At 42.3% G+C, this 22,687-nt stretch overlaps 1 protein-coding gene across 4 annotated transcripts in view; it reads right to left on the bottom strand.

Moving 5' to 3' along the window:
* Positions 1-4,213: 4,213 nt before the first annotated feature.
* Positions 4,214-22,687, bottom strand: part of ephb2b (eph receptor B2b) — a 119,677-nt gene continuing 101,203 nt past the window's right edge. Inside the window, exons 8-16 of one of the 4 annotated variants that reach the window (XM_068712563.1) lie at positions 20,578-20,686; positions 19,233-19,300; positions 17,494-17,616; positions 17,092-17,339; positions 13,788-14,003; positions 13,276-13,425; positions 11,027-11,220; positions 10,029-10,184; positions 4,214-9,047 (exon numbers count right to left, since the gene is read on the bottom strand). In XM_068712563.1, coding sequence (XP_068568664.1) covers positions 8,939-9,047; positions 10,029-10,184; positions 11,027-11,220; positions 13,276-13,425; positions 13,788-14,003; positions 17,092-17,339; positions 17,494-17,616; positions 19,233-19,300; positions 20,578-20,686 — 1,373 coding nt within the window. In that variant the 3' untranslated portion in view covers positions 4,214-8,938. The remainder of the gene's footprint in view (positions 9,048-10,028; positions 10,185-11,026; positions 11,221-13,275; positions 13,426-13,787; positions 14,004-17,091; positions 17,340-17,493; positions 17,617-19,232; positions 19,301-20,577; positions 20,687-22,687) is intronic. The other 3 variants (XM_068712565.1, XM_068712564.1, XM_068712566.1) reach the window with 3 other exon arrangements.

Below are 22,687 nucleotides of genomic sequence, written 5' to 3'. Positions count from 1 at the left end.
TGTAGCACAAATTTCCCTTGTTTTATAGACTGGTTATTTGTGAACCATAAATATGACAGGGAGTGTCTTTTTACACATGAATATTCATATTGAGCACTAATTATAATCTGTTTCTTTGCAATTATCTCTGCATATAAACACTCCTCACCTGCAGTGCAACATCATTTTTCCTGAAAGTTTTTGAGGAAAGAACTTGGGAATAAATTATCATTAACACCGATAACAAAGCTGCTGTCTGTCCTTAAGTGACGGCTTCTGTTTACAAGTGTCTTTGATTTCCCTGCCAAGCCCAGAACAGTGTGGATCAAACATAGTTATTATTTACAACCAAGGCCCCTGCAAGACCCGCGTTAATCTCTCAGTCTTATTTACTGTTGCTGCTGGGCTGTATTAAGCGCAGTCAGAGACCAGTTAGACTTGGATGTAATTCTCCGTACCCCAAGCCCAGATGTCCAGATTTTCTCGGACGCATTAATTCACCGATCCAGGCAAAGGGGTCTTTTAGCAGTCTGTGCTGCATTAGCCACTGTCTCGTAACTCTCTTAAAATCTGGCTCCTGGGGTCCAACGTTTGAGCTTCTTGCCAATTAAAGGCAGCCATACGGTAAGCAGATCCATTCCTCCAGTGCCCGGAGGAATCACTCCGCCTTATTTCATTCTAATTCCACTTTCCATCATGTTTCGGGAGCGGGACATGATGGGAATGGCTTGTGACAGTTCTGACCCATTTGGAAGGTCTTTTCACACAGCGTGAGCCCACGTCGCTCATGTTGGCCTTAATGTCCTCGTGGGCCCACATACAGTTTCTCATCTCACAGCCACCATTTTGGAAAATTTGCAGGCCTCCACCCTCCCAGACAGAGCGGTGAACGAGGACGTTTGCTGTAACACTTTGAGACAGAACAGCAGACACCAACCTGATGGCTGAACTTCAAACTTGGAAAACACACCATGCTGTGGGCTAAACATGCACTATTTAGAGTATGTATGCTATTTTCTAACGAGGCATGTTTGTTGTTTACTCATTGTTTGATTAACGTCTATCTAAGTTCATAATCTATACATTTGTAATATCTTTTAAGTTGTTTTAGTCATGTTAATTTGCATTTATTAAAGGTTCATAAATCTGTAATAAGTCCTTTGTATGAACATCTGTTTGGGTTGCCAGAAATAAAGCAATGTTTTGTTTATCCTCCTCCAGCTTATCTTGTTTTTTTTGCTGCTTTTAAATTCATAAGAAAGAACCATCTAACAGACCATTTATCTTCTGGAAAATGGCTGCAGACCATCTGGACAAAAAAAATAAATCCATATTTACAACTAATTAACATTTCCAACTGCTGACTGGGTGGTTTATTAGAGAGTGAAAAACCCATAACTCTTTATTATTGGATTACTCATGTTTGAGTTGTTTTGGTCCAGATGCTCTGCAGACGCTTTTCAGACTGACGTTTTACCACCAATTACTGCTATTTCACATCAAACGGTACGTTGACGGTGTTGCTAAGGCATTTCTAAATGGTCACTTCAGCTCAGTTTTTTTAAGATTTTCTGTTCAATTTGCTTGAAAGCATTACTTTAAAGCAAACATTACTTTTTCATAGGTGATGGCTGGAAATTGTTAGTCTTTATCTAATAAATACAAAATACATTGAGGACTTTATTCATGTTTGACAGTCGGCTATAACTGGACACTGTAAAATAACAATACTAATACACTTTTAAATAAATTACTTTTCAAAGTATATTCTAGGGGGCAAAATAAAAAATTGCATGCTGATGACATTTTTGAAAGGAAACATCACTTTTATTCAACCATAAATTAATGTAGCCAGCCACTGTTTATTGTGTCGTAAGAACTTAGCAATTACATCAGAACATACACTGATGCATATGAGTATTTTTATATGGGTGAATAAGTATCAGCATAAGCTTCTATAACTCTAAAATTCCAATCACTGAATTATCTTCATACCAAAGAGTTTGATCATAACATTTTATAGCATATTTGTTTCCAGGGCAGAATGAGATGATCACAGGGCCGTAGCTATGAATCGTGGGCCGTGTGCAGAGGAGGTGACTGCAGGCACCTCTACACCCCCCTCTAATCCACCACCATTCAAACCACGACAACACAGTCTTTGTCTACCTGCCTGCAACTCAAACCCACCGTTCATCAGACATGACGTTCTGGGCCTTTCCTCAAAATATTGCCACTGTTTGACATTTAATCAGTCACATGACACTCTGTAATCTCTCCCCCCTCCACACACACACACACACACACACACACACACACACACACACACACACACACACACACACACACACACACACACACACACACTATTCCTCCCCCACTTGTACATTATGACCCTCAGAGCTCAGATGACGAGCCTCTCCATGTTGGTTCCCATGCTCGGCCATGGAGGCCTCCCCCGGGTCATCAAGGTGTAAGAAGGTGTGTGGGGGGGACTTACGGGTGGTCGGGACTGGAAGTAAGAAAGGGTTTGGTGTGCCAGCGGGGGTCCACCCCCTCCACTGAACTCCTGAACCCCCTCCCCTCCCGCTTCACGGGGTAAACCTTTTAACACGCGCCATTCTCCGCCGGGTCAGGCCGAGGTCTCCAGCCTTTCACGCGTCAGCCGCTAATGAGGTTTCAAAATCTCCGAGCAAGGTGAGGGGAGTCTGACCTCCACTCAAGAAACTGAGCCGCGTTGAGACGGCAGCACTGTTGGTCAAATCATTTCTGACGTTAAACCGCAGAACAATGTGCAGCAGTCTGGCCACGGGGAGAGAAGTGATGCTCGCTCAAAGGCTCAGTCTGATCTCAAACTTCATCTACGCTGCTTTTTGGTAAGTCCACCGATTCAATAAATGATCTACTCGAGAAATGTATTAATCTAGCCTACTTTTAGCTTGAGTACTTGTGGAACCGGATCGTGAATCACAACAAAGATCGGAGAGCTGCAGCATCTTTTACTGTTTTTAAAATGTTTACTTTCAGAGAAGTTGGATTGTTTCTTGAGTAATTTTTTTAACTCTTTAGTTTGATGTGAGCTGAAAACAAATGTGCAGATTGTCAAAAACTTTAAAACATGTCCTATTCTTTTTTTCATTTTTTGTAAATCTGAAATCTTTTTCGATAGACTAGACTGGAAGTTGGGTATTTTTGAAATTATAGGAATCTCAACTATTATAGGTAATACAACTTTGCGAGAAAGAAGTTGCTACTGAAGCAGTGACATGGAGAAAATGGGTTTAAAGTGTCAGGTTGTCAAACTAAAGTTGCCTTCATTTTAGGCCTTTAAAGGTTTATTATTTTTCACTAAAAATATCTTAAAAAACAGATGCTGCACTCCCCCTCATAATCCTCAGAAAATACAAGGGGAAATGTATCAACAAAGAAAACGTGTTCTGTCAGCTTTCTTTTATATTTCAACTAGTTATTTTTTATAATATTTTTATTGTTTACATCATGTAGTTAATGGGAATTAAATATGTAGTGTGTCTGTCTCTATATTCAAAAACAAGATCACTATATCAATAAGACACATTTATTTTACAATTTAATACATTTAAATATGTAAAATAAAGATTTAACCATTCCAGTCAAAAGCTGAAATGGCTGTCAGTGGCCTGTTAGCTTTAGTAGGAGCTTAGCTGTTTTTTCTCTCTGTCCTGATATGATTTGACAACAATATCAATTAGTTATGATCTAGAATTAGTTTTTACCAAGATGCCGCTTCATCAAAATGTACATTTATAGATAATAACGAGTAAAAACAAGAAACTTTAACGAAGGCATTATAACATTATAATTTAATTTTAAAACAATAAAGCAACCAACACTTAACACAATTTAAAAAGACCAAACATGGAGTTTTGGCATCTTGGCTATCACTAAACAATAATGTTACATTTACTAACATTTTTATCAACATTATCATTAGGTAATTTAAAATGAAATTACAGAAAAAGATTATTAACAACATTTACTAATAGTCCCCTATATTTGATATTAAAATGTCAGTTAGGTCCGACTGTAATGTTGACATGTTTTGGTTCTTTAAGAATAAACATTAGTCACCAGTTATGTGAATTGCGCTGAACATAAGCAGTGGCTACACTATCATCATAAAATAAAAAAATAAGTGTTTAAATTAACAACGAATAAACAGACTACCCATCACTGTTTTATAACAGATCTTATTTTTTATTGAGGAGAGTCAAGTTGGGCTTTCCATTTTTAGAAAATAAACCAATGACAATATTACAAATAATGAAATTGTTACATCATTCACAGGGTTACAGTCAATATACATTTATACAGAAATACAGGATCTCCCACATCAGTCACAGTGGTCTGAACCGGCACTGGTTTACAATGTGGGCTTTAGAGGACCGGGGAACACGTGGCGATCCCCCTGCCTGTACTTGCCAACAGCCAGAGTGGTAGTGGGAGAGGGGGGGCAACAGAGGGAGACACAGGGTCATGTTGGGGGGGAACACAGGTGGCGTAGTGGTCCGAAAGTTTGTCCCAACAGAGGGAAAGACGGACTTGTTCTGAGCAGTGTCCTGGACACTGGACCTGAACATATCAACCCAACGAGCTACATCTGTCCACCGCAGCAGCAGAGGGCGCTCTGGCGCTTCGTGCTGCACCCGGGGAGAGAAAACAAAAAAAGCGGGAGCCATTTTCTGTCCGCCACAACAGGAGGCAGACCTCTCGCTCTGACCGTGCTGTAAGTTGGGCGGCATTCAAACGCGGCCCGGTGGGCACAACCTGGCACTGCTCGTGTTTAAGCACACTATCATGTAACAGGAACGCTGAGACTTAACAGTTTTCCTCCGTCCTTCAGAAAATTGGCACGCGGCGGTGAGGGCAGGACAGAGTGGTTTTCACGTTGCTTCACAGATGTAAGAGGAGAGAGTACAGTATATTCTGCTGAAAGTTGCAGTTGGCAAACGCTGTGCGAAACCCTCACGAGCGTCACGACCACACGGCATCTACTTAAATTTCCAGAGGAAAACAACTTTCAAAACTTTTTTTAAACTAGAGTAGCTGGAGTCAGCATCTGTAGATGGCAGATTTTTGGTACTTTAAAAATGTACAATAAAACTACATCAGAAAAGTTAAATAATACATATTGTTTCTGATAAAGTGAACTGCATTGAAGGGGAGATGTAACATAAAGAGCAATAATACCTTTCTGTATATACAGATCTTAAATTGACATACAGTGGATTTAAATTTCCCACTGATCCAATGTTCAGTTCCTTACTGTGAAAGCCATTTACAGTAATGGAAAATAATTTAACTTGAATTAAATATTTAGTTTGATTTCACGGAGGCGGTAAAAGAAACATCACCATATCGAGTATAATTTCTTTTAGAAATATGCTCTCCATATAAATTTAACCAGATGATATTCATTTAAATTTCTATACATTTTCTATAGTCTAGAATTTGGACATCAGGGCTTTTTTTTCACAGTTTGAGCTTTGGTGTAATGAAAGCTGTTGGAAAACAAGTCAGAACCACCACTTGAAACACTTGACATAAGTGCGTCAATTACTTCTCCCGCTATCATTGCTCAGCTTGAACTGCAATAATGTCTTTTTCTTTTTGAGCCATCAAAATCATAAGATACATAAATACTTAATGCAGTGCTTTCACACACTCCACATTCAATCAAAAGGTTTTCTTAAAACTCCTTCAGATAAAAATGGACAACAACAAGCTCACCCTTCACAAGGAGTTGGAAATACTGAGAGTATGCACCATAAAGCCAACTTCAGCACTATTTTATGTCTAGCAATAAGCATGCCTGCCCTGTTTTAAAGTAGTTCCTAGAAGCAAAAGTTCAAGGATAATTGCTTGATTAATAACTCAAAGTCCTGGCAGCGTCCGTGGACGAGCATCCGAATGAGCTTTAATGGGGCCGGAGCAGGAACTCACCGGCCTTCTGTATACTTTAGATCCATTTCCTGAACAACATTAAGCGTTTTTCCTGACGGTGGAGTATTTGCCATACCGTGAGAAGACGCACAGCCTCGGCCTGACGAAATAAAACTGATGAGCTGTTAAATATTGAGAAATGGAAAAGGAAGACGGGTCTAAAGCTCAGTTTGTAAAGTAAAACTGCATGTTGGCATCGGTGGCATTGAGGTCACACTTCTCGGCTATGACCAGCAGCTCGTGATTGTCCTCTTCCCAGCTTCATATTTTAGAAAAGCTTCCAGGGAAATATTCATTCTCGTGTGTTGCACTAGGGATGGAAATAACCCACTAGAGGATTGTGGGTGCAAAAAGAGAATAAAGAATCCCTCCACTCATGTCCTTGAATTCTCTGGAAGGCCGGGGAAAATGACAGGTAATTCTCTTCAACCGGGGCTTTGGAGCTCAAGCTGTCTGTAGAGACGCCACAAAAACTCAGGTCAAGTCTGAGGATTTGGTTCAAGCAAACATGGAAGCATTGTCGAGTTTTTCTTTTTTTTCTTTTCACATACTTCAGTGGCATGCAGCATCAGGACAAGACAAGACACAACTGCCCCACTGATGACTGTCAGTTCGCCTGCTGCTGTGGATGCTTATAAAGTCACAGAGACAAAACCAGACAACTGCTGAAAGCTGCTGTGTGGAGATCAGTGGGAGCGGCAGACAGGTGGCCGACAGGCATTAATGTGATCAAGGGGAGAGGGAGAGGGAGGGAGAATCGGTGCCTGGACAGAGCGGCTGTGATCGGGGGGGTGAGGCCACCCCGCTGTGACCGGACACATCTGACCGATAGCTCACAGCTGGACGTCCATGTCTGGCTGTCAGGTCTCGGAGCGGACCCAGTAGGACCTCTGCACTGCTGATATCATTTAATAGCTGTGCACACAAACCCATGCTTGCTTCACTGTCTCCAGGGAATCCCGGCATTGCAACAAACCCACCCCCCCCGCATAACCCTTTACACCAGGTTACAGATGACGACGCAAACGATGATTGACAGCTGAGTACTCGTGAGACGGTGTCGCTCACAGGGGGACGTACAGTAAGAGTGTTGTACCGTCTGCAAAATGAAATCAAAACCGGTCACAGGGAAATGCTGTTTATCTACATGGTTTTGTGCACCAACATGATTCATGTTTCATAATAAATGTATAAGCATTGATGGAAGATCCAGAGTGTTTGTTGGAGTCAAACAATAGACTCAGTGCAGAAAAAAAACCCAACCTAAAAGTAATAATAATAACAACTCAATAATATCCATACAGAAATTGCAAAAATATAACACGTTGCATTTTTTGTTTTTTTTAATTTGACAAATGCCTGATTGTAAAGTCTATTCATGACTGCGTGTGGTATCAAAAGTTGAATACTTTAAACGTAAAAATGTCTTTTCAAAAGGAAAACTGGAAGTAGAAGAAGAAGAAACGCGGGATATAATGCAGGAACATTATACTCTGTAAAGTGTGTCAAATCCAAGCTCTTACCAAACAGAGTTCTAGTAACTACAGCAAATCAAAGCACTGTGAAATTAACCACTCACTCAGCATGCTATCAAACACGAGCCCCGGCACTTCAGGAGCCACTGCTTCTTTGTGCACGTGTGTGTGTGTGTGTGTGTGTGTGTGTGTGCAACATGTGCATGTATGCACAGTCGGCGTCGGGGATGGAGGAGGATGCTATAACGGGACGTACTGTGTGTATGTAAACAGTAGAACCTGTTTCTTTTTGTGTGAATCGATGTAGGATGTTGTTGGTTTTTTTTCCCCCCTTTCTCCGCAAGCTATTTTTTCTCAAAAGAAAGGAAAGAAATTATGTTGAAAACAACTTAAATCCTCCCTGTGGTCAGTTCTTCTGCTCCCGAACTGATCAGTTCCGACTGTTTCAGAGTCATCTTGTAATGGCAGGTCAAGTGCATCTGATATGTACAGTACAGGATCCATGATTGGGGTGCAAAAAGGGGAAGGGTTCTATTTGGCAGGCTGTGAATACTTCACTCTGGAAGAAAAATAAAACAAACTTGTCATTTTGTCTATAGTGAGAGGAAGCATGGTGAGACGGAATTCTTCATCACAAAATTTCACACAATATAGAAAATTACTTGCAATGAGGGACATTTTTTTTTCTTCTTTTTTTTCTTTTTCTTGAGTGTTGATTTCACGGTGTGTCAGTCTGAATGAATGTGTTTTTGACATCAGTCTATGCCACATGTTGTCCATTTCATGTTTTTTCTCTCCTGGGGAAACAGTTGGGTCCCTCACTCTCCTCTCTGGTTTGCCTTTCAGGAGGCCGCAGAGAGCTCCGTTTCCTCATGATGTCCAAAATTAAAAAAGATGCAAAGACAATATCCACACCTGGTTGAGGATGGCCTCGTCTCCCCAACTCTTTCTTGTTTTCTTTTTCTTTTTTTTTGCCCTTTTAAAGGGAAGCTTTCCTACTCACTTTGTCTAGTGTACAAGCTTATATCATCTATACATTTAGATAAACTCCTTGCCTTTTCTCCGTTTTCTTTTTTTTTTCTTTTAAAAAATTCTTTACAAAGATATCAGAAGAAACCAAAAAAAAGAAAAGAAAAAAAAGTTCAACGTCAAATAAAAATTGGTGGAAGATTGAAAACTGTGTTGCTGGTCACTTCCTGTGTTTCTGGCTCCGTAGATGGGTCTGCTGTGTCCCTCTAATGTCACTTGGACTTTAGTTTCCACGACTCTCCACAGCTGATCCCAAAGATGCAGCGAGGCAGAGTCGCGGTGAGGGGGACAAGAGGACAGAGGGAAGTGGAGAGGGGAACGGGGGGGGGGGGTGAATGAATGGTAGTCTGGTGGGAAGACCAGATACACTGTAACGCAGAACAAAAACCCAAAAGCATCCACACCATCCTCCGCCAGACAGAGCCCTGCATCCTGACCGCCTTTTCCCCCCTCCTGTGCTCCGCTCTGGAGGGTCAGACCTCCACTGACTGGATCTGGTTCATCTGTGCCCGCATCATCTGGACGCTGTTGAGGATCTTCTTTTGATGGCCTGCTAACGTCACGCCGACCCTGAGGATGTCCCTGTGAGGAGAGACGGATGTCAGGGTTGTGTTACCACAGACTATAAACACTCCTGCCGAATATATCTACGGTATAGTAGCCATGCATTCTATCTATCATCAACACAATATCGCAACAGACGGCATGACGAGAAGGCTAGCAGAGAGCAGCTGAAAAGTGGAGACGACAGCAAAGTAACGGGCAGGAAACAGCTGCATGTTCATCCGTCTTTGAGGCCAGGAAGCTTTTATAATCACAGAAAATTGTTTGGATTACCAGTTTAGTGTAATTTTCTGACTACTGACTCACGCGGTAACCCCCTCCCCCCCATCTCACACCACCAGAACAAATGCAAAGAATTACAAATTCACAACATCTCATTGACTCAAGTGTTTTGTAGACGCAACATTAAAACGGCAAAAATAAACATCAAGTTCCCGTCTGTATCAAGGCAGCGGCATCAGCTTTCTCATCCATTATTCTCCGCATGCTGAATCTCAACAGTAATCACGCTTATTGGATTACACATTACAATCTGTTTTGTTCTAAGAATTGAAGCTCAACATCTCCGCGAGTTAATCTCTTTTCTCCAGAGACAGGAAATGATTTTTATCGGTTTCTCTACAGGTGGCACTCTTAACAAGATTATATCTTGTGTGTAAGGAGGATTGTTCTCCTAGCATTTTGGCTAACCGACCGCATATCATGATGTTTCCTCTCGATTCTTAAACCGAGGTCAGAGAGAGGCCTGCTGAACACATGGCAGAGAATAAAGGGCAATGTTATGACTTTCAGCTATTGTGCCCGCTGTTCAGCCTCGTAACTGTAGCGTTACGATCCGCTAATTACATGCAGTGCAGCTAGCGTCTTTTATAACGGGCCAGAGGCAGAGTCTGGTGCTTGTTCACGTATTAGGGATATAAACGAGACTCGGAAAACTATCATGCGATAGTTTTCCTCGCGGTTATCAGAGCCAGAACGGCAGGAGTCATTAGCACTTACTCCATGGTCATCTGGGACACCACATCAAATGTGGAGTAGTCAGCGCCGGCGAAATTGTCTTTGTACTGGCCCATCTTGATGGCATCCAGCCACTCGTCCACAGTGCTGAAGCTGGAGAAGTCTGGGATGCTGCGGTCCAGGAGAGGGAGGTGAACACTGAGGGAGACACAAGCAGGGGCCATTAACAATAATGATAATACAAAATGGCAGGTTTAAAGTCGTAGACAGCACGGACCACCTGCATGTAATTCAAACGTGAATTATTACATTACATTTTTCAAAAGCACAGAACTCGGAGAATCCCACTGGCCTCATCCATGAACCAATATTTTCCAAAATGATTCCTCATAAAGTGTATTTTCCAAATGAAGTGATAGGCTTTAAGGAGCCAATATATCCACTCAGTGTCTGTGGAAAATCTGGCTCTGGGTCCTGCATGCCACCACAAATGAAAGTACAGACGGGGGATAATGGAGATCAGTAAACTCCTCGCTCTCAAAGGAAACTAACACCCAGAGCAGAAACGCTTAAAAATGTTTTGTTTCGAGCGACGCACAACTGCTTCAAATCCAGGTTTCGCCTGAAGCATTCGTGGAAAGGAGTTGAACTATCAAACCGAAAGGCTTTAATTTACATAACCGCTCGGCGCCCCGAGAAACAAGAGACACTGTGATCGGGGGGGGGCAACGGTGCCATGGATGGCACTTTTGGCAGGAGCATGGCTTCACATTGAGCATCAGATGCATTCTATTGTTCAAGATGTTATCCACATCAATGTGAAGTGATGCTAAAGCCAGAGGCCTGTCTTGCGGGAGGCCTGCAGAGGCGAGATAAAACACACATGGCGATCTCACACACAGAGGGGGATAATGAAGAACACACTTTTTTAACACTAGCCTGCACCATGTGTTATGACTACGAGTGAGACCGACAGACAAAAGCGAACACAAGTAAATCACACAACAACAAATTTGATCAACAGCTTGACCGCCGCTCACCCTGAAGATAACGGGGTCATGGCCTTCAGCGTGTTGGGATTGCGGATCATCTTGTCGAGGTTGTTCACAATCTGACTGAACTTGGGTCGGTTGTTGCGTTCCTTCTGCCAGCAGTCCAACATGAGCTGGTGCAGCACGCTGGGACAGTCCATGGGTGGGGGCAGCCGGTAGTCCTGCTCTATGGCATTGATGACCTGCAGGGGGAGACAAAGATCTCTAACGGTTGCTATGAGGCTCTACAAAGAGGGGATCGATTGATGGAGAGGAGAGAGACGGTACGGTCCAGTGGTGGAAGAAGTACTCATTCTTTACTTTTCTTTACTGTAAAGTACAAATACAGTCCTCAACTCTAAACTCTAAACACTAAAAAGTAAAAAGTACAAAAGCATTTGCAACTAATTGTTAATTGTAATGGATTGATGCAGAAGTAGCTGGTTTAGATGGAGCTCATTATAACTACTTTTATATCCTGTTAGGTTGCTTCAAAAGCTCAGATAAATTGGAGGGGTCGTGAGATGATTTATGTGTAAGGAAAGAAGGGAAAAAATGTATTGATTTACTCAGACTTTTATCTAAGCTTTGCTTTTTTTTATTTGTGAAATAAAAGTCCACTGGGGAGGGTCGTCTGGTAACTGCAAGGTCAGCGGTTCGATCCTCGGCTGGTACGTGTCCTGTGTCGAACTGTCCCTAAGCAAGACACTGAACCCCTAACTGCTCCCTGGGCGTTTCTCAGCAGCCCACTGCTCCCATTAAGTTGGTGATGGGTTAAAAGCAGAAGCTACATTTCATATATGTGCTAAATGTATATGACAATATAATACATTTCTTCTTCTTTCTATTGAACAATTTTACTTTGTAAAAATGGAACCATGTAAGAAGTTTAGAGGGTGGAACTGCTAACAACTCACAGACATCTGAAATGTGACATGGGGCCCCACGTAGACACTTTATAAAGAGTCACAAACCAAAAATAACTGATTGGTTTAATCTTTAACAATTAAGTGTTTTTATAATCGTAACCTGAAAGACAATTTACTGTAGCTGTTACATTACCCTCTGAAATGTAGTCAAGTAGAGGTATAAAGTAACATGAAATGTAAATACTGAAGTAAAGTACAGGTACCTCAAACTACCTACGTATTTATATACAGTATGAATAACTGAGTTACTTTCCATTACTCAAGCAGTCCAATTGATAAGCATCCTCTCTTCTTGTATAGTCATGGACTTCTTCTTCTTCTTCTTCTGATGAACTTATAACGAGAGCATCTGTTCCTCTGACCATGTGGTGAAAACTACTGCTTTAGTCATTACTGCGTATTACCGCCTATGTAACAGTCCAAACTATTGAATTAAAGTTATTACTTAAACACATATAAATGTATAACTACATCTATTTGTGTACAAATCACCGCGTTAGTTCTCCCTGTGTGGAGTTGTTAAACACCAGTTAGGTCATTAGGAACATAAACCTTATTCCACCAACTTCACATTCCTGCCAGATGTGACCTAATTTCTGGCCTTCACAAAGTATTTAATGATCTCTCTCTCTGTGCAAAGCCACATTAAAAATCCGTCTGGCTTGGACCGGTGATGTTGTTGGTCGAGGGGTACACGGAGGTGGTGCACGGTTAACAGAGTGAAACAACCCGGAGGACACTTGTGAGGAGGACGCACAATCCCCTGCTCATTACCGAGGCCATTAAAGGAGCTCCATTCAGACTCGGATTAATCTCATTCATGAGACCTCCAAACGGGGACCCCGATGGAGCAGAAACACTATCTGGAGCTGCTAATAAGATAACCGTTGAGGTCCTCGGTCCCTCTCAGCACATTAGCGTTCTCACTTTCAATTTGAAACTATTTTCATTATCTCTCTCCCCATAATTTGCTCTCTCCTGTGCTACCCAGAGGGAGATAGGAAATGGAGGCTCCAGTCAAGAGCAGAAATTGTCCACTGAGCACTGCCGTGCATTTCAAATGATCTGATTATGTCTCTGTGGTGAGTGTGGGGGAATTTTCATATAAAACCCATGAGTGAAAGCTGCTGTTTCGCTGCGGGAAAGCAGATACAATGACAAACCATTTCTCTGAGGAGTCTGAGGCTGAAATGAAACTCAGCCAGCAGATGATGTATGTGTGTAGTGAGGAATTGTTTCAAAAAAATGTAGGGGGGCAGGAGGGGATTTGACTGAAGAATCAACAGCAATTTTAAAAAGAAAATGACTAAAGGCAAGGTAAATACATACGTCTTGATTGGTCATGTCCCAGTAAGGCCTCTCTCCGTACGACATGACTTCCCACATGACGATCCCGTAGCTCCACACGTCACTAGCGGAGGTGAACTTCCTGTACTGGATAGCTTCGGGTGCAGTCCATCGGATAGGAATCTTCCCTCCCTGCGAACACAAAGGGCACAACCTCAAGAGCGGGAAGCGATACCGAAACCCGACCGACACAGTGTCCTGACTCCGGAGAGAGAAACACCGTTCACGGCAACAATGCCGACGGTAATCCAAACTGGGAGGTGGATGTAACGAAAACCCCTGAGAGTAAAGTGTGGAACATGAAATACTGGAGGAGGAAGAAGTAAAGAACAGGTGAAAGGATGATGTTTATATTGATGTTTGTACTGTGGTGTACGTCAGATGAATGGCATTCTCATTCGGGGGAATTAGTCATTCACAAAATGACTCAACAAACATATTTGAGAAGGCTGTTTGACTCTGTTTTAGTCAGGCAAGACTCGGATGTTTCTTACCAGAGCGCTAGTGTAGGTGGGGTCCGACGTATCGTCCTCCAGGAAGCGCGAGAGACCAAAGTCGGACACCTTGCACACGAGGTTGCTGTTGACCAGGATGTTGCGGGCAGCGAGGTCACGGTGCACATAGTTCATGTCGGCCAGGTATTTCATGCCCGAGGCGATGCCGCGCAGCATACCGACGAGCTGGATCACCGTGAACTGCCCGTCGTTTTGCTGCAAAACAGACATATTGTGTTACAATACCTTTTTTAAAGAGGTGCTCCTACAAATTCTAGGTCGCCTGACATTATGTGCATACAATTTAATATTCTAATTCATGTCAAAGACACACAAACGGTGGACTTCGTAGTGCTCCGCAATAGTGTAGGGGCTTATAGCATCACAGACGGGTGTTGAAATCAATAAAATCAATAAAATGTAATGACTTTCTTTCTTGTGACTATTCTTTAACACTCTATGCACCCCCTTTTAACAAAAGGTGCCATTATTAATACAAAATGATTCCCTTTTTCTCAAATTCTAATTCTCTCTTTTCGACATGTCTACTTGTAACCCAACCATGTGTGGCTGATGTAGAAAAGTTACTTTGCAGTATTAGTTTCTGTGAAGAGGCCCTGTAGGACACTAACAGCCAGGTTTGGGTTGGGCTCAACTGGCCTCGGCAGGACTAAGCTGGGTCTGGCTGGCTGTCTACAGCTGTTCCCCCTCCACGATTTGGTGAGGGCTTTACCCCATGCATGGGGAGCGTCTGGAGCTGTGGTGCAGCTGTGCCTCCAACTGTGCACACCTGCAGTCTCCCCACCACCCACCACGACGCCCGGAGAACACAGGATTCCAGAGAACGGGGCTCTGGAGCTCGGGGGACGGGTGTGGACAGACGGAAAGATCACGAGAGGGAAATGGAAGGGCAGGCGAGCAGCGCCCCCGAGCACAGCCATGAGAACGGTGTGCAAGACCGCTCCACCGGCCTATTTCCTTTTCAAACGCTGTGCTGCTCATTAACGGAGCGGATGCTTCTCCTCACGTCAAGCTGCTGTTCCTCGTGTAACGCAGCAATTAAGCGCAGAATGCATTATTCATGAAACCGTCCTCACTAATACACATTGCAACCTGGAGTAATCGGTGTGCTGTGTTTGCATTTATTTTAATTGGAAAGACTCTTCCGAAGTCTTTGAGGTCAAGTTAAGTGGAAGAAATAACCTAGGGATTTGTAGAGCTGTGTGAATATAGGTCTAGCATGATTTATTTGTATGTAGATAATGTTTTATTTCAAAGACAGACTTTCGTTAGGGTTCAAGCCCCGAAGGGGCAGAACCCTATGGCACTTGTGTTGGTTTGTTATTTGTTGTGTGCCGCAGCGGCTCAAATTGTCGTGAGCTAGAACATATGACTGGTGGGACTTTGAGTGTGCATTTACTGAAAGGCTGCATACATTGTGATGATGAAGCAAGTGTGAGACTGGTCTCAGTCTTTCTTTAGACCAAATTAAACCAGCTTAAGAAACTTTGCTCAGGTTTGTGAATACGTTCCCTTCTGCCTTTGGATTTTGGGAATAGAACAAGGGCTTGACCCCGCAGCTCTATTTCTCTTTTGCTGCTTCTAGTTGGTTCCAGAGAAGCAGTTCAGGTCAAATCGATCTATTCTCTTTGTACCCATCAGGTTTTTCTGCAGGAGGCAGCAGGGGGAGACGATCCTTCGGCAGGCAGCTCAGAACAGACTCCAGTGACCATTTTAAACCCACCAATCACCTCAGAGAAGACACAAACCCTGTTCAGAGGCTTCGACACTGTCAGCAATTGTTGTCATAAACTGTCACCGTGAGGTGCCGCAGAGGTTCCCCTGTTGTTTTGAATACAATGTGCTGTCAAATATGCTTAGCAAACATCTACATATACACAAACACCCTTCACCGCGAGATTCCAGAAAGAGCTGATGCTTTGTGTCTCTGAGGTCGGAGGCAGAATGCAAATAAAGACTTGAGTCTGAACAGTGTGCTGACGGGAGCTTGCATGTCTTCTTCTTGTGGATGGTTTTGATGTAGGCTTGCAGCAGAGGGCTTAAACTGACTATCACGGTGGGTATTGAACTGGGGGAAATCGTTGAAAGAGGTAGAGACTGTTTCCAGGCGATTTAATGATGCTGTTCAGTTCTTCAATTACAGTCATTCACATGAAATGTAATGGTTCTTATTTACTGCGTACATTACTCACTGTATGCTACATATGTGGCCAAAAACAAGAACCTTCTATTGTACAGTGCGATTGTACTATAATGCATAACATTTATTCTTTTTTACTTCAGGAAAGCCAATGGCTTCAGTTAATTTATAATGTGGCACTCTTACTGCACTACACTGGCATACAGTAGTTCCCATTACATCATCTAAAGTTGAAATAAAAATAGGCCTATTTTAGCCAGAGATACTACATCTCCAATTTCCATAAATCAGAGGCCCTTTTCTGCTCCTTCCAAAAATGTGATGAGAGTAATTAGTGAGCATTAAAGCATACCAAAAAGTCATATAAAGAAAACAAATAAAGTTTTTATTTCTCTAACATCCCAAAACGAATGGTGAAAGGCCATGTGACATCTCATCTTATAGCCAGATTCATTTTTAAACATCTAACATCTCATTTTAAATTATTTAAATTATTTATGCGGGTCATAAATGGGGGAGCATGGTCGCTTCACTGTAATATCCTTCTCTGGTTAGATTATGAAAATTAAAAATCCTATGAACTTCTGATCTCTACATATTCCGTTTCAGAGGGGAAAATGAGTGTGTTTCCTACATGCATCCATATCTAGTGCTGCATAATCAGCAGGGGAAGAAATGTACAGTGAAAAAAACAAGGGAAACATCAAGGAGAATCCTGGACTCTAACGAGCAAACAAGGAAGAAAATATGAAATATATAGAGAACAACATGAAATAAATCAATACAAGGGGATAATAACACTGAGTGTTAATAGAGAAGCATTACTGCATACGCAAGAGTGTGTCTGTGTGCAACGAGGATATGAATCCATGTTTGTCAGCTGTCCTAATAACTAAAGGTAAGTGCTGCTCTGGCAGAACAATTCATATTTTGTATGTCAAAATTGCACTTTGAAAGAGTTTTCAGATGCTATCGAAGAAACCAAATGAGTTTGAGTTTATTCTTAATCATATCTTGTTAGTAGACCACTGCAAATTAAAACTGCAGACTTGGTTAAAAAAGAAGAGGAAAAAGAAAGAAATTGCAATAAGATGTTTTCTTCAAGGTAAGACTTAGAAATAATCAAAACATGTGGTTGCTCACTCTGAGGAAGGAGTCCAGAGACCCATTCTCCATGAACTCAGTGATGATCATGACAGGACTGCTCTTGGTGACCACGCCCTCCAGGTGGATGATGTTAGGATGGTCGAACTGGCCCATGATGCTGGCCTCGCTGAGGAAGTCCCGCCTTTGCTTTTCAGTGTAGCCAGACTTCAGGGTTTTTATGGCCACAAACATCTCCCTTTTACCCGGGAGCTTCAGGTTACCACTGCACACCTCTCCGAATTCTCCTATGAAGAGCAATGGTGCTATTAAATTCAAAGCAATATGAGTGAGTAACATAAGCAGATTTTGTTCATCCATTTGTATTTAGAAATCAACTAAGACCCGAGCTATTTTACAGTGTTACATTCCGTCCACGTCTCAGTGAGATTTTTCCATTACCTGCACCAATGACCTGTTCAATCTTCACACAGGATATATCAATCTCCTTGGCAAACTCCCGCACAGCCTCGTTGGGGTCCTCATATGTGAACGGATCAATATAAATCTTCATTCCTGGAGTCACTTGGAAAAAAGGAAAGAGCCTCTGTAATATTTGATTTTTGTGGTCATGCTTACACTCCTACGGGCTTGACAGTCCAATGCATTCAGCCACATTAACAATCAATTCACCTTGCATTCACACATTACTGTACAATTATGTGACTTTCTCGCGTGACATTCAGACGGTGAAGGTTGAAAGATGGAGGAGGTGGTGTGGTTACAGTTGCGACTAGTGCCTCGTGGCTACTGTGTGTAGACCAGCAATTCAGCCAGCAAGGACATTGTACCAGCAGTCATCTTAGCCGTGATAAGGCACGTTAATATATATAGATATATCATCTGCTGTGAGTCATAGTGCCATTAACACTCGGGAGAGAATCCTGGACCCTATATCAGCATCGCTCAGCTTCACTCCAAGAAATAAATTGGCTCTCCTAAGCCCTGATGCCAGGTAAATTGGCTTAAGGTGGCCTTTAAGTGTTCGGGGACTTAAGTGTCCTGAGTTTTAAATCCGATTATTCGGCTCTCCCCTCCACATCAGGCCTGAGGCTATTTCAATGGATACTAAACACATGCCTGGGCTGCTGCAGAGCCAGAGGAGCATGCGCAGGTCTCAAAACCTGGCATGCTAACGCCGAAGAAACGTGCCGCAGAGATGAACAGATGGAGAGGATCTGACCAGGCAAAACCCCCCTCCATTACTAAAACCCTAAAATCTCTTCCCAAGCCGAAGCACTGTTCAACAGACCACCCTCCTATGATGGCAAAGACCACCAAACACAAGGGCAGAATCCTGAACTGAGACTGGTGTGAGGACAGGATGCTAATAGCTGTGAAATACCAGAATGTCTTACTGGCACACGTCTCACCAGATCACAGACTGGACTTCTTTGCAAAGCGTGATCGGATTATATTGGGAAAGCTATCACCTTTTTAGAAGAAAATTAACATAAAAGGGATGAAGCCGGGTGGTAATTATGCAATGAAATAAACAAATTAAGATGGGATCATAAACTTGAGGTGGGATCTGTGTTTTTCCAATCATGCAGGAGAAGGATGGATTAGCTTTAATATTTTGGGCGGAGCCACGGTGAAATTACTCCTCTGCTCTTCATTTCTGCATTATTGTCATTTAAGCTCTCTTGCTACTGTACTCTAAGAAGACAGAAAATCACTGAGGGATTCCGTTCATTCACTGAATCTTTTGAATTTTTTTAACAATGACAAATGACTCATGTGGCATTAGCATGCTAATGGCGTTAACGGGAGTGACGACTGACCTAGTTTAACCACAATGGATTTAGTTGACTATGAAATGTGATGATGCACAGAACACACACTTGAACATTGGTTTTTGATGTGGTTAAATCCAGGCTCTGAGTGAGCAGAGTCAGACAACAGGCAGGATTACTAGCAAGTGTGTGTGTGTGTGTGTGTGTGTGTGGGGGGGAACGAGTAAATGAAGCGGCGCTGTGCTGGGCCGTAGCCAAGGACACCAGCGTGCAAGGTGGTAGCCATGGAGACAGGTGTGTGAGGCAGCGGAGACAACTGTGTGAGATGGTCGTTATGGAGACAGGTATGCGTGATGCTGAGGGGAGGTGCCAGCGGCGAAAGGAGGGGAGTGATGGTTTACTCACTGTGGCCGCTGGTGTAGTGCTGCAGTTTGTCTGTGTATTCTGAATCAGTCCGGTCAAAGCCACGCCTCCTGGGGGGAAAGACAAAGAACTCTAGCTCCGGTTCAAAAAGAGAGAGCGGGGAGGGGCAGCAACACAGATCAAACAGCCCCCGGGTCTACCTACACTAAAGATACACCGACGAGGATCAAATGGAGAGCCAGGAAAAGCATTTTTCCGTTTTCCTTGTTTGGAAAAGGAAGCCAGCCACACAACACAAACCTGCCTTTTCCTTTCCAGTGCACAACAGCTGGTTAGCAGCATGAATTGTTTCTAAATGGTTGTTAAATCTCACAAATGCATACTATGGGTAGGTAAACATAGTGAGCAAGTAATTATTTCCAATCTTCATTTGGATGGGATTATGTGTGATGCATTGTGGCACAGTCTGGTAACATTACTGCCAAAATAATACAGTAGTTCTACACAATGTGTCAGCTAAGCTTGAACTGGCGAGCAGCCTGACAAGGACATATTAAAATATCTATTGAACTTGTGCGATAGGGCCATCACAGTGCATTAGAAGCTTTTTATTTCCATGATTGTCTGACTGGCTCTCAAAACTCTCAATCACACACTCTTTCATTTTGCCCTGGCGACGTTCCCAAACGATCCCACAATGCAGCACACAACCTATGTCATTAAGCTGTCACTGTCCACGAAACAAATATACTGGAGGGAATCTACGTATTCTGCTAGTAGTCAGAAATTCATCTCGTACAATCTCTTCTGTGAATCAGAAGACTGTAAAGGAGCTACGCTGCGTTTCATATGAGTGGCCCCGGTGGGAAGTGAAACTCTGACCTTGGCAGAGCTACAAACACTTGATATCCGCTGAGCAGGAGCACCTACAGAACTTTAATGTTAGCAATGTTGACTTTTATATATTATTTCTTCTGCTGAAAGACTGGAATTTATTAAGAATTAATATCTTTGAAACCAGATGGTTTCATCTCTACAACTCACATTTACAGTTTTAATATGGCCAAGTATGTGTACACATGCGAGGAATTTGACTCTGTTTCTTCTTTGCTCTCAATGGACTTGCACGCAGCTCCAAGAGCAATATTCGGAAGATGGATGGGAATAGACTTACAGCTACAAACAAGAACAATCATTTCACTTTTAAATATGTACATTCAAGCAGGTAACATCTGCAAATTCTAACCAAGAATACAAAAGTGCAAGCCAACAGACCTCATACAACTATACAGAATGAAAGCACAGCAGCTAAAAAAGGAGAGGAGTCCACTTTACCAGCTAGTGCAGCTGCTTTCTTGGCTTAAAGACTGGGACAGGACTGACTCACCGGTTACAGACGATGATGAGGACGACCACAGCGATGAGGAAGACCAGGCCGGCTGCTGCCGAGCCAATGATGAGAGGTAGCTTCTCCTGAATACTGGTGTTGTATTCCTCTATAGAAAGGAGAAAAAAACGAGTACATAAACAAAGTGCCACGCGCACACACACACACACACACACACACACACACACACACACACACACACACACACACACAGAGTCACGAGCTGAAACATATGGGGAAGCATCTGAGCCACTACATATGGAGGGAGCAATGGGTGACAGACAGACATACGGCTGGATGAACCACTGATCATCTTGGCATCTTGACTGGCAGCATGGACCCTTTTCCAAAGCCACTGAATGTGCTCAGACGCCGCGGATATGGACAAATCATCTGGCAGAAAGCGTGTGAAGTGAGCAGAGAGAGCATGTTTGGGTGAGACCCAGACTGAGCGGGCAGCCAAGAGCAGGAATCCAGCTACTGAATGGGCACACAGAGGCCGAGCCAGGCTCTTCTCTTGACCACATGACAAACGACTGCACAATTTTTGCCAGATACGGGTTAGTGAGATCCCCGGGGTTCTATGTGCTTCTGGATGGTGTAAATACAGTAAGCATGGTATGAATATTAAGTGTTTAAAGACTTATTTTATATATTTACAACTGTGTTTTACGATGTTAAATTACTATTTGTTTATCCACCAGAATCCACTTGAGGGGCCCACAGAAAGAGTTTTAGTATTTGACAAATACATAAATATATTTTTTTACTAACTACATTCTAACTACTCTTAACAACATTCATGAAATATTGATATAGTGCTTTTGAATGCTAATTAGAGGGTGTTAAATAACCAGAGCGGGGAAACTCTGCTGAGGACTGTTGGTTTATTACACGGCTGTCCATCTGTACTGTTTATAACCCTGAAATACTGCAGCCCTGAAGTACCACTAGCAAAGTACTTAAAAAGAAATAAGGGAATTGTTGAGTCATGAGTAACAGTGAAAATTGGGTAAAAAGCATACAAATCCAGTTGACACTGTAATCAGATTTTGTTTTAAATTATAGTGCAAAGACTGTAGTTCAACCCAGTTATTCCCAAAGACTAGGTCGCAACACACAGGTGATTTTATAAGAGTTGCCAAATCAATTTGCAGAATTCTTTCCATCTTCTTTTATTTAACATTTTTATTTGCAGTACACATTTAAATGACAGCCTGGATATTGGTCTTATAAATTATACATTTGTAGCCTACGTATTACACTGAATCAATTATCAAAGACTAGCGTACATTCTGTTTGTTTTACTGATGAGAGAAAATGAAAAGAATAATTTTATAAAATTTTATTTATTTGATCTCATTTATAAAGTATTTAACATTTTGTATATGTTTTAACACCTGCATAAAACATAGTTGTGGTTCATCAAAATTCCTGGTTTACCTATTCAAGAAAATAAAAGGGGATGTGGAAATGGCAGTAATACATTGTTTTTATAGATGAGGCCTATTATGAATTGGGTCGCGATGGTTTGTCATTTTTAAAAGTGGGTCCCCAAAAGAAAATTTTGGTTTCTTTTACTTTCTGAAAGGGACTTATTTTCACTTTCTGCTAACTTTTTCCTTCCTTCACTTCAGCATTTTCAGAGCTGTGCTCATCACAAAAGTGCATTGTTTACTTCAAACTATGGTAATCAGTGTCTTCTTTCAGCAGGAAACTACTTTTTGGCTGCATAGGCACATACAATCCAGGTGAAAATCTCTTTGAACTGGTCTACTTTTCTTTTAAAAAAGAAACAATTATCGGCAAAAACTGAATAAAAAACCTGAAAAACCTGATACATCCTGGGTTTACTCAATATTTACAGCTGTGAGTCAGTTGTGATATATCTTTAGTGCTGGGATCTGTGCATGTGGCAGCATCAGGGATGTTGGTATAAAGGTTCAGGCTAATGATGGCTCTGGGCGCTGCAGCCTGAAGGAAATGAGATGTTCAGAGGGGGGAAAACCCAGGCCTTGGCTCTAACATTAACCTCCATGACTGATGTTTACTGAATGTTGCTTCTTCTACCAGTACACAGTACAAAGATAAGACAAAGTTCCACCTCATC

This window comes from Cebidichthys violaceus, unplaced genomic scaffold (genome assembly GCF_023349555.1).
Source record: "Cebidichthys violaceus isolate CVI_PGR_0920_01 unplaced genomic scaffold, fCebVio1.0.p SCAF_17, whole genome shotgun sequence".
Lineage (NCBI taxonomy): Eukaryota > Metazoa > Chordata > Actinopteri > Perciformes > Stichaeidae > Cebidichthys > Cebidichthys violaceus.
Note: the sequence above shows the minus strand (reverse complement) of the source record. Positions and strands in the feature narration are given on the sequence as shown.